A 12742-nucleotide genomic window follows, 5' to 3' on the forward strand; every position below is an offset into this window, starting at 1 on the left:
CCGTTAGAAGGTCATGCGCCGTGAGGTCTATATGACCGAACTAGCCATGTCTGCCTTCCTCCAGTGGTCAGAGGCCACCATAACCTTCGATCGGACCGACCACCCAGAGAGCATCCTACATCCGAGGAGATATCCGCTCGTGGTCGACCCAATCGTCAGTCCGAAGTGGCTCACCAAGGTACTGATGGATGGAGGCAGCGGGCTCAACATCATGTACGCCAAGACGCTCGACAAAATGGGCATCGACCGGACATGCCTCCGCCCAACCCGAGCACCGTTCCATGGCATCGTGCTTAGAAAGTAGGCCATGCTACTTGGGCAGATTGATTTGCCCATTACACTTGGGGATTAGTTCAATTATAGGATGGACACCCTCACCTTTGAGGTGGTTGGGTTCCCTGGAACTTTCCACGCCATCCTGGGACGTCCATGCTACACGAAGTTCATGGTCGTCCCCAACTATACATACTTCAAGCTAAAAATACCGGGCCTCGGTGGGGTCATCACCGTTGGCACCTCCTTCCAGTGTGCCTATGAGTGCGAGGTCGAGTGCTGCGGTCATGCCGCAGCAATTATCGCCTCTGGAGAGCTTGCTGCCATCAAGAGGGAGGTCACTGAAGAAGCACCTGACACCAAAAAGTCGGTCGGATCCTTCAAGCCAGCGGAGGGCTCTAAGGAAGTCCTCATAGATCTCGATAGCTCCGAGGGCAAAATGGTGCACATTGGTACCATGCTTTCCTCTGAATAGGAAAGCGCGCTCATCGACTTCCTCCACGGCAACAAAGACTTCTTTGTGTGGAAACCCTCAGATATGCCATGCATTCTGAGGGAAGTCGCCGAGCATACCTTGAAGAGCCACCTAGGCTCCAAGATGGTGAAGCAACGCCTACGTCACTTCGATGAGGAGAAACGCAGGACCATCGGTGAAAAAATAGCAAAACTTTTGGCAACCGGGTTCATCAAGGAAGTACCCAAAGTGGTTAGTCAATCCCGTTCTTGTATGAAAGAAGAGTGGGAAATGGAGGATGTGTGTTAACTATACGGGTCTCAACAAGGCATGCCCAAAGGATCCGTTTCCTTTGGCGCGCATAGACCAAATAGTCGACTCTATCTCGGGGTGTGAAACCCTCTGCTTCCATGATGCATACTCCGGGTACCATCAAATCACGATGAAAGAGTCTGATCAGCTCGCAATATCTTACATCATCCCCTTTGGATCGTTCTGCTATGTCTCAATGTCGTTCGGTCTGAAGAATGCTAGAGCTACAAATTAGCATTTTATGCTAAAGCGTTTCGGGGGCCTCATCGGGCGGACCATTGAGTCCTACGTTGACAACATTGTGGTCAAGTCCAAATGGGCTGGCCACCTCGTTGCCAATCTTGAGCAGACCTTTGCAAAACTCTGAGCCAATGGCATCAAACTCAATCCTGAGAAGTATGTTTTTGGGGTCCCAAGGGGTATACTGCTCGGCTTCATCATCTCCGAGCGTGGCATCAAAGCCAACCTAGAGAAAATCTCAGCCATCACAAGGATGGACCTAAATCAGAACATAAAGGGGGTCCAGCGAGTCACAGGGTGCCTCGCCGCACTCAGCTGATTCATCTCGCGCCTCGACAAATGAGGCCTCCCACTTTATCGACTCTTGAAGAAAGCCGACCACTTTGAATGGACATCCGAGGCCCAAGAGGCACTTGACATGGTCAAACTACTTCTAACGAGGGCCCCGATCTTGGTTCCTCCAACCGATGGAGAATCTCTTCTGCTATACATAGAGTGGTTAGCGCCGCCCTGATAGTGGAGCGGGAAGAAGAGGGGCACGCCCTCAAGGTGTAGCGCCATGTGTACTTCATCAGCGAGGTACTATCCAACTCTAAGACCCACTACCCCAAATCCAGAAGCTCCTATATGCCGTCCTCATCACCAAAAGGAAGCTACGCCACTACTTCGAGTCACACCCGATGACGGTCGTGACATCGTTCCCCATCGGCGAGGTTGTGTAAAGCCAGGATGCCATGGGGAGAACCATGAAATGGGCACTCGAGTTGATGGATCAGGGCATTACGTATGCCTCCCAAACAGCGATCAAGTCCCAGGTGTTGGCGGACTTCATCGTAGAATGGACCGAGGTCCAAATGCCACCGATGGTGGTTGATCAAGAGTACTGGATGATGTACTTCGATGGATCACTGATGAAGAGGGGCATCGGCGTGGGGTTGGTCTTCGTATCACCCCTCGAGGTATGCATGAGGTACATGGTTCGTCTCCATTTCCCCTCATCCAATAATGTGGCTGAGTATGAAGCACTCCTCAACGGCCTACGCATTGCCATCAAGTTGGGCATCCGATGCCTCGATGTCTGGGGTGACTCCTAGCTGGTTGTCGACCAAGTCATGAAGGAGTCAAGCTATCATGATGCCAAAATAGCAGCATACTGCCAAGAAGTCCGATGGCTTGAGGACAAATTCAATGGCCTCGAACTCAATCACATCCTAAGGCGCCTCAACGAGGCAGCCAACGCGCTTGCAAAGGCGACATCCGGCCGAGAGCCAGTGCCAACAGGTGTCTTTGCTAGCAACCAACACAAGCCCTCGGTGCGCTATGAAGGGTTGGAGCATGCCCACGACGATTCGCCCGATCTAGCCTCGGGAGCTAACCAACCGACGGTCCCGTCCGAGCCCGAGGTCATGGAGATTGAACAAGATCCAGTAATAGAGTCCAACCCTCTAATCGACTGGAGAATTCTCTACCTCGACTACCTCCTCGGTGACACATTGCTGATGGACAAGATGAAAGCTCGATGGCTTGCACATCGCGCCAAGTCCTTTGTTCTTGTGGAGAGCGAACTCTACAAGCGAAGCCACACCAGGATCCTACAGCGCTGCATCCCCATCAAACAGGGGAAGCGTTTGCTGAGCGATATCCATGGTGGGGTCTGTGGTCACCATGCCGCACCTAGAACCTTGGTTGGAAACGTAATCCAATAGGGCTTCTACTGGCCCACTGCAGTAGCCGACGCCAAGCAGATCATACGCACTAGCGAATGGTGTCAGTACTATGCTCGGCAAATGCACCTCCCGGCCCAAGCACTCCAGATGATCCCCATCACGTGGCCCTTCATGGTCTGGGGGCTCGATCTGGTTGGACCTCTCAAAAAGGCACTTGGAGACTACATCCACTTGCTTGTCACCATAGAAAAGTTCACAAAATGGATAGAAGCTCGGTCGATCTCCACGATCAAGTCTAAACAAGCCATACTGTTCTTCCTTGATATCATCCATCGCTTTAGAGTCCTGAACTCCATCATCACAGACAACAATATGCAGTTCACTAGAAGAAAATTCCTTCGATTCTATGATGAAAACCACATCTGGGTCGATTGGGCCATCGTCGCGCACCCCTGAACAAACGGGTAGGTCGAGCGTGCAAACGACATGGTTCTATAGGGCCTCAAGCCCAGGATCTTCAACCAGTTGAACAAGTTTAGCACACGGTGGATCATCGAGCTCCCTGCGATGCTCTAGAGCCTAAGGACAAGCCCTAGTCAAGCCACCGGCTACACGCCTTTCTTCATGGTCTACGGTTCTGAGGCCGTCCTCCCAATCGACCTCGACTATGGAGTGCCAAGGATCAGAGCATACGACAAACAGGGAGCCAAGGCATCCCACGATGACATCATGGACCAGCTGGATGAAGCCCACAACATTGCCCTCCTCTGCTCGGCCAAGTACTAGCAGGCGTTGCGATGGTACCATAGCCGACAGGTGCGGGACCGAGCCTTCAACGTCGGGGACCTAGTTCTCTGCCTCGTGTAGAGCAACAAGGACCGCCACAAGCTCTCCCCACCCTAGGAGGGGCCATACATCATTGCAAAAGTACTCCAGCCAGGTGCCTACAAGCTTAAAACCATCGATGAGGTCTTCACCAATGCCTGGAACATTGAGCAGCTACGTCGCTTTTACCCCTAAATAAACGCATACTTTCTCCTATCAAGTTTTGTCATCAAAATTCTTGATCTTTCGTGACATCCAAACCCTGCAAATGCAAGGGGTCGGACCTCACTCGAGGGCTGATATGGGTACATTTATCTTACAAATATTCTCTATGCTTTCCCTCTTTTCTCACGGTAAGTCCTAAGAGCTAGGAATTCGGGAACAATTCCTGAGTATAACTTGTAGGACTACGGGAAACCCATGTCCCGACAGCTACGGTCTCTTTGCTCACCAGCATGATCAAAATTGGCTCGCCCGCAATCTGATCTTTTGTGATCTTAACTATGGGAAGGGTCGGAAGGCACTAAACCTCTTTTGCAAAAAGCGAGAGAAGAGCTGAAAAGCTGTTTGCTGTAGCAAAATTTGAGAACTTTGTTCATTTTTGCATAAATTCATCGCTTACAAAGTGATTTCATCACGAAAAGCAACTGATGTATCCATGAATATAGAAAACTGTTCACACGGGGGCTCCCCCACAAGTTAAACGATTACATTCGCTGACCAGTTCTACTCTAAATACTACTATGGCCACTACACCACGCTCTCCATCGGCAACGTCCTACCGCTCAGCGGGATCCCTAAGGATGTCATCGTCTGCAACATCGAGCACCACGTCGGTGACCGTGGTGTCTTCGTAGGGGCATCCAGGGACTATGCCATCGTGATCAGCCACAACCCTGACAATGGCGCCTTGAGACAAGGTGGCCCCTGGACAAGAACGTTTCCCGCCGAAGTATGGCCACCATGGCTAGTGGATGTCTCCGACGTCTCATCAAACTTGATGAACTGGCTGACCTGAGCGGCTACAAGGGCAAAACCCCCCATCGTCACAGTCCTAGATGGCTTCCCCACCAACAAGGCTCGCTCAGAGAAGATTCGCTAGAGGAAGTCTACGAACAGCTCCATCCCGACGAAGGTCTCGCAGACGGTGATGGAGCCGGCGACGCACAGCACCCTCCAGTGCACCTCCTCCTTCGGCAGAAGCAGCCCCTTCTCGGTGAAGGCAGCCAGCACCATCTCATCTACGTTGGATGACCACTAGCCAGACATCACGCTTCGGATTCACAAATGGATCTGTGAGTCCTCCTCTCCCTCACATTGCTCTCTCTCACTTAGGAACCGCCGCGACGCACGAACGCACTCAGCGAGAAGGAAGAAGGAGGGGAGGCAGCAGCTCAAGAATAGGTGGAGGAATGGGATGAGAACCCTCTCCCTTCCCCTATTTAAGGAGGAGACGCAACAGTTGGAGAAAGGCGAAGGGTTGGGGCAAAAAACCCCTCTCCCTTCCCCTATTCAATGCGGATGGGAATTCGAGGGGATGCATCTTGACCGACGGGACGCGCCTTGCTCAACAAGATGGTGCCTAGTCAAATAGGCCATGGCCCAGGCATGGCCCACCACTACCACATGCCGGGCGTGAGAAACAAGGTGCAACCACATGTAGGCGGCTCTCCGGCTTCCCAGGCAGGCCCTGGAAGGGCCCAACAACCGAACCTCCATCAAGGGGAGACCAACAGGACTCCTGAAGTAGATTGGATGACCCAATCGAACACCGAGCGATGGGGTTTGGGAACCAAACGGCCGCCAAAAGATAAGCACCCTTATTTACTTACTTTACGTATCAATTTCACTACCGAGCCTCCAACCCCAGCAATGGCAGGGGCGCGGACATCGCTTGGGGGCTGCCCAGAGTGTCTACTCATTTAGACGTCCTCTTCGCCTGACCCCTCCGTACATTTAAAAACCAGAGGCATGGTGTGTGGGTGTAAACTTTGAGTAAAACTGGTCGAACCGCTAGACCCTACGCCCCAGCGGCTATGTTTTTTTGTTCACCAGCGTGATCGAATTCTTTGTCCCGCACCCCAAGCTTTAGCATCCACCTTCTCGAGAAGGGTTTGGAGGGGTCGGCCTATGGAATCTCCTTCAAGGAGAAGCTGCCAGGTCACCCAAGTCGATCGAACGGCTCAGATCGCTGCCGAGACACAGAAACGAAAAATTGTGATACTCGTGCAAGTTACGCTGGCCCCATCGCAAACGTTGGACCCAAACCCCGCACGGACATGTCTGGTAAGAACTCACCATCACTCATGCCACCAAGGTAACATCACCGACCCTCACTTTTCATTTCCATTATATCGAGCATTCATCCCATATATACAAGTGTTGCATATGCAATTGCTGCATCTCAACGCTTCGCGTCGTGTCACGAAACGGTAGTCGCCTCATTCGATATGAGCGGCAACTGACCATGGTTCGAAGGCTAGCCTACGAAGGGCTTGAGGCCGCCTCGCATCAAACAGAGCTAGGGGAGAAAAACCGAGATGAGCCCCAGCGGCCTTGCTCGACCCCGCTTAGAAGCGGACAAGGACATCCCGACCTTTCTCGTTTGATTCTAACCTCGAGCCAAACCCAAAGAATCTTCGTTGAGGAGAGGCCAACGGGCCACCGAAGCCTATCGAACAGCTCAGGCATCTGCCGGGAGGCGGGTTAAGAAGCAGTGGAATGCCACATGAGGGCTCTGCCGACCCCATCAGTGGATGACGGACCCGGATTCCACTCGAACATGCCCGTTAGCGAGCTCATTGAGCACAACACTCGAGTCGTCAAGGCAAGTGTCATTAGCTCAGCCCCTCTAGTTGCAGAAACCGAGGATAGGGTGACACATGAAACATGGCCGACCCCTATTAGACCCCAAGGGTCTCAGGGGCTCAAGCCAGCTAATCCTAGATCAAGAGATCGAGGTTCAAAGGCCGGCTCGCGAAGGGCCCATGGCCGCCTCGTGTCGAACAATAGCCAGGGGAGAAAACGCAGATGAGCCTTAGTGGCCTTCGCCCAACCGCATAGAGGTGGATAGGGTTATCTCAACCTTCTCGTTCAATCCAACCTCTAGTCGAGCCCATAGAATCTCTATTGAGGGGGAATCTGTTGGAAGGCGGGTTAAGGTGCAATAGAATGCCACCTGAGGGCTTTGCCGACCCTGTCACGAGCGATGGGACTGGATTCCGTTCAAAAGTCCACGTTAGCGAGCTTATCAAGCGCGTCACTTGAGCCACTGAGGCAAGTGACACCGCCTCAACCCCTCAGGTTGCGAAAACCATGGACGGGACAATGGTCACAAAAACGAGCCGACCCTTGACCGAATCCCTACCACACGTGGGGGCTCGGGGAAGGCCGGACTTGCAAGGAGACCAAATGCATGGTTGCAGAACGATAGCCAAAATCCTAAGGAAGGGGTACGTGCGAATATAAGAGTAGTTTCGCTATCCTCTCTTCGGTCTCTAGTGACATTCGACCCCAGCAACCGCAAGGGGTCGAATCTCACTCGGGGGCTGATAAAGGTATAAATACCTCCTTTTTCAAAACAGTTGCTGCGTCGGACCTCTTCCTCCTGTTAAAAGTTAGCGGCAAGGTTTGTGGTAATGAATAGTCGAGCATGCCTGGTTAGACTACAAAAAAACCCACGCCCCGATAGCTACAGTAATTTTGCTCACCAGCATAATTGAAGTTTCCCTCTTACACACCTCGGTCCCTACAGTCTTAACAAACGGAAGGGTCGGATTACAAGAGCACCTTTTTCGAATACAAAAAGGGAGGAAAGCAAGTTCAAACAAAACAAAATTATGAATTTGTTGAAATGAAATTACAAATCTGTTTTCAAGACACAAAAGTGCCGACACTTGTCCACATATTATAGATAATGTCTATCAGACCCATTCGACTAACTATCCCCTCCGGGGGAGCACTATGTCTTTGATTCTGTTCGCCAGGTTCCACGTGATAGGAGTCACAGCCATCTCAATCTCATCCGGCTCAGAGGCTTCGTAGCCAAGCGTAAAGCCGAGGCTAATTGTCTCCAAGTCAATGCTCTCGCATAATGGGAGCGGGCAACAGCAAAGGCTTGGGTGATCCTCCTCAAGCTGGCGCACCCATGTCATGATGTCTACCGCAGAGGCCGCAAGCGAGCTGGTTCCCTCCAGCCGCGCCACCCCCAGGTCATCGAAGACCACCCCAACGGCAGCACATAGGAGATCATGCTCATCGTAGCCCGGCGGAAACGCTCTCGGCCTCTAGCCTTCGGGCTACCACGGTTCCAAGATTGGCCCCGAGGGAGCTGACCTACTGACGCGCCTCGTCGCACTCTTGGATGGCCTGGTCGCGCTCCTCGAGGGCCACGCCGCGCTTCAAGCGGAGTCTCTCCGCAGTCTGGCGTAGCTCGTCCCACTCCTTGCGTAGCCAGGCTATCACCTTGGCGTCCAAGCTCGCCCTCTACTGCAGGGCCATATACCTCTCCTCCGCTCCCAACTTGAGCTCCCACTCCTTTTCCACCTCGGCCAAGAGATCAAAGGCTCGCTGGCGGGCCTCGGCATCCCGCTGGAGCAGCTCATCTCGCTCCTTCTACAATCTAGCAGCTTCCTCCTCATCCTGTCGCGCCCTCTCCGATAGTTCATCAAATGACTTCTCGGCATCCTCTGTGTCCCGACGCACCTCGGCCTCCCGCTGCCAGAGACCGGCCGCCTCCTCGGCCAAGGGAGTCAGCTCGGCCACCTGCTGTTGGGTGGCAGCAAGCTGGGCACTAACATCTCCGCGCAGCCGGGCCTTCTCGGTGAGGCAGTCCAATTCCACCTTCTGCTCGCGGAGGAACCAGGATTTCTCCTAGCTACGAGCGATAAGGGACTAAAAAGAAGATCAATGTCAAAAACACAAAAAACATGAAGAAAGACGAAAGCGAGAGGGGAGATTAAGAAGATACCTGGCCATTGGGAACGATGATGTCACGCAGGACGCTCGTGGCCTAGTTCAGGACATCCATCATAGCCGAGATCCCTTCGTTGAGACTCTCCTGCTCTCGGCTCTCGATAGCATCGTCGAGCGAGAAGAGAATCTATGTTGGGTCCTGAGGATCCATCCACTGGAGTAGCGACTCACCCCGCATGGGCGACCAGCTGCCCCCGACATCAGGGCCAAGGGTGACCCCCGCTGGTCCTCTCCACCACTGCCACGATGCCCGAGAACCCTTTGGTCGTGTCCCCCTCTGTTCGGCCCGCCTCGGGCACCGTCGCATGGGTCGCCGGTGGCACGGATCATGCCGCTTCCTCGGCCACCACCACGGCTGTGCCCGGCTACGCCTGGCTTGTCACGGTCGTGCCCACCTCCGCTTGTGATGTCGGGGCCCGGCGTCCGAGGGCACTCCTTTAGCCTCGGCGTCCGCTTGACCCGCCGTGGGCACGGGCGCCACCACAGGCAGCGCCTAACCGATCGATGAGGCCACAACATCGGCTCCGCTCCTGCCCAAAATAGGAGCGATGTTAGGCAACGGCCCCCATCTCGCCAGAATGGCAATGCTCTTCTTGGGCGCCACCGCCAAAAAACCGCGCCGCCTCAAGACGCTGCAAGAACACAAAAAGCATGAGTCATGATGAAAATAGAGAAAAAGCAGAGGAACTAGTGGCTTACATCGGTCCTGTTGGGAGGGGCCGTTTGGGGGATGAACCCCCAAGTCCCTGCTCCGCCTCATTTGGGCAAGACCATTTTGAGCCTGCCCCCTGCTCCCGGGCAAAGGGGCTCGCCTCCCTTACCTCTGGGGGTGCGGCGGAAGGGCCACCCCTCTCTGTTAGCGCCTCGCTCTTAGGGCGCGGCAGCAGAGCTGGCCCCCTCCACTGGCACATCGAGCGCGGTGGCTGATGCGCCCGGCCCTACTGCCTCTCAAAGCACGGTAGCAGGGCCACTCCCCTCCAATGGAACCTCGGGCACAGCGGTGGAGCCACCCCCTTCCACTGGTCCTAGGGATGGACCGACAGTCTGGCCCGTCTTCGTCGGCCTCACAGACTCACTGCCCCCGCATGGAACAGGAAGGGTCCCTGCATAGACAAGTGGGTACCTGTCAGCGTATCCTCGCTCTCTAGGTTGTCCCACTCAACGTCAGCATCTACCTCATCATCATCGTCGTCGTCATCACTGTCTGTCTCCTCTCCTTGCTCCTGTGCCCGCAACTTCTATTGCTTCTTCTTCCTCTTGACCTCCTTCGTCTTCTTCTGCCACTCGGCCGCGGTACGATTCACCACCGCCACGAGCGGGTCCTTCGGTAGTGGGGCCGAGCGATCCATAAAGATGAATCTCCTCGGCTAGTCCTGCTATCCCAATGTCAGCATCAAGGGGTCAGGAGTTCAATTAAAAAGGAGGCACGGGGAAAGAGGACTTACGAAGTCAATGTACCCCGGTTCCGGCCGCATTGGGGGATGCCCCGGCACTGGATACACAAAATCAAGAGCGGCACCGGCATTGTCCCACGAAGGCTCCATCACCTTCTTGATGCGCCGCGCCACTTCGGAGGGAGAGAGAGCTCCCTCGGCAAGCGTCGTCCCCTCGAGCGACACCCCGGGCGCCATCATGTGCAGGGGAAGCGCGCTTCACTCTCCGCATGTGGTAGGCACCGATGATCCCCGACCCCTTCACGCCCCTCTCCTTTAGGATGCGGATGGCGGCAAGGTGGTCCTAGATCTTCTTCTTGTCTTTATCTAGGACCCCCACTTCCTCCATGATTCTAGGACCTCTTCGATGAGGCGCCCAGTGAACGCTGGCAAGGGGGCGGTTGCGTCGTCTCGGACATAGAACCAATGCGAATGCCACCCCTTATTGGAGGTCGATAGACGCATCAGCGGGTATTCGTTTACCCGGTTGTTGTGGAGCTGTATGCCGGCGCATTACATCGGCACGCTCAGCTCCTGTCTCTTCTCCCGCTTCTTGAGGAGGGTGACGGTGAAGAAGTGCCGCCATAGGTCAAAGTGGGGACTAATCCCCAGGAACCCCTCACACAGGGCGACAAACGCCGCAATGTGTTGGATCCCATTAGGAGTACGGTGCTGCAGCTCCATGTTGTAGTAATTCAGCAGCCCTCGAAGGAACTTGATGGTGGGGGTGGCGAATCCCCGCTCGTGGAAGTGAGCAAAGGACACAATGTAGCCTTTAGGTGGCGATGGAGCATCCTCATTGCTGGGCAGCCACCACTCCTTGGTGGCAGTCCACGCACAAAGAAGGTTGCGGCGAATGAGGCCCTCCAGGTGCTGAAGGGTGACATCGGATCTACACCACGGCTCCATTGAACGATTGGGGTGGATGGATGCAAACTTAACGGCGGTGGAGCTACGGATGCAAGAAGCTTAGGTGAATTGGCAGTGGAGGTTGTAGATGCAAAGGCAAGGAAGCAATGTGCGAAACCCTAGGGGCGAACCCTTTGGTTTTATAGGGGCGATGGATGCGAGGAAGGCAACCGTCCGCCTGGATCTCCACGCCTACCACGATTCATCACCGCTTCACCACACGGGATATGCGCCCCCAATCCCTATCCTTTCCCACCAAAGTCACGCCGGACGTTTCACCTTCCTGGGTAGACCAGGACTCTTTACCAGTGAAAGGATACAAGTCAAAAAAGCGTTCCTCCGGCCTACCCAGGCCTAGGAGTTCGAGGGACTAGCCCATCAACGGTTTTGACGACCGTCCCAAGGCGACCTTACGACAAAGGATAGGCCCATGAGCGGCCAAAACCCAGGCACACGAGCCTCAAGGGAGTCTTGATCCGCGATCGAGTCTCAACCGGGCTAACCCTGGACGAATCCCCACGAATGGGATACCAGGGTTCCCGTTAAGCTATCCGGCTAGCAAAGCCACCAAATCTCATAGCCATACCCCCGAAGGGTCCAAAATACCCCCGGGCGGTTCTATCCGAATCACCCGGGGGCTCGGGGGCTACACCCGATGGGTGCGCTCGCGCAAACCCTCTGGCGAATCGAAATACCTCCCAGGCGATTCTATCCGAATCACCCGGGGGCTTGGGGGCTACACCCGACGGGTGCGCTCGCGCGCACCCTCTGGCGAATCGAAATACCCCCCGGGCGATTCTATCCGAATCACCCGGGGGCTCGGGGGCTACTGTCGAGGAACGAATACCGGGGTACCCAAAGAGGAGGAGCTAATAACCATCAAACGTTGACGCTTCCGAACAGACAAGAACGCAACTGCGCTTCTTGCCCAAACGTCCGAAGGTTGGCTTCGCCTCGCCCGACCCCTGGGGGTTGGCTCGGCCTCGCCCGACCCCTCAGTGCTGGCTCCACCTCGCCCGACATCCGAGGGCAGGCTCCGCCTCGCCCGACGTCTGAGGGCTGGGCTCCACCCTGCCCGACGTCCGAGGGCAGGCTCCGCCTCGCTAGACGACCAGAGAGACTCTGCCTCGCCCGACATCCGAGGGCAGGCTCTGCCTCGCCCGATGTCTGGGGGTAGGCTCTGCCTCGCCCGACGTCCAGGGCAGACTCCGCCTCGCCCGACGTCTATGCGCTACTCCTTCATAACTGTGCATGTAGATAAGGCGGGGCACTCAAGTCAACCGCAATATCGAGGACCATACACTGCACACCTGCAGGGAAGTACCATCAGGATATGATCAGACAGGCGCTTTGAGCCCTTCTAGGCATGTCAAAGCCCGAACAATGTTGTGGGCGTCGACATTTGTCCTATAGTGTTATGGGCGCTAGCAATTGCCCTCGAACACGAATCCTGACAAAAACATACGACAACCACTACAGTCTAGGAGAAAACTCATGTCATCTACGGTACCGAATGTGGGGCCTCTATGTCATCTGCTCCCCGTAGAGTCGTGGCTCGGCACCCTAGCGCGCCGCACCGTCCATCGGAGTAGGATGGGACGTGACCACTTGCTGAACGAAGCCAGAGCATAGCCCTATCAGGATCAGCGAATGTG

The 12742-nt window shown here is 54.9% G+C and overlaps 1 protein-coding gene across 1 annotated transcript; it reads left to right on the forward strand.

The window, feature by feature from the left end:
- The first annotated feature begins 364 nt into the window (after window positions 1-364).
- On the forward strand, window positions 365-748 carry LOC136525929 (uncharacterized). Its single transcript, XM_066518753.1, has one exon. The coding sequence runs from the start codon at window positions 365-367 to the stop codon at window positions 746-748; it is 384 nt and encodes a 127-aa protein (XP_066374850.1).
- The last annotated feature ends 11994 nt before the right edge of the window (window positions 749-12742 follow it).

This window comes from Miscanthus floridulus, chromosome 19 (genome assembly GCF_019320115.1).
Source record: "Miscanthus floridulus cultivar M001 chromosome 19, ASM1932011v1, whole genome shotgun sequence".
In the NCBI taxonomy this organism is placed as follows: Eukaryota; Viridiplantae; Streptophyta; class Magnoliopsida; order Poales; family Poaceae; genus Miscanthus; species Miscanthus floridulus.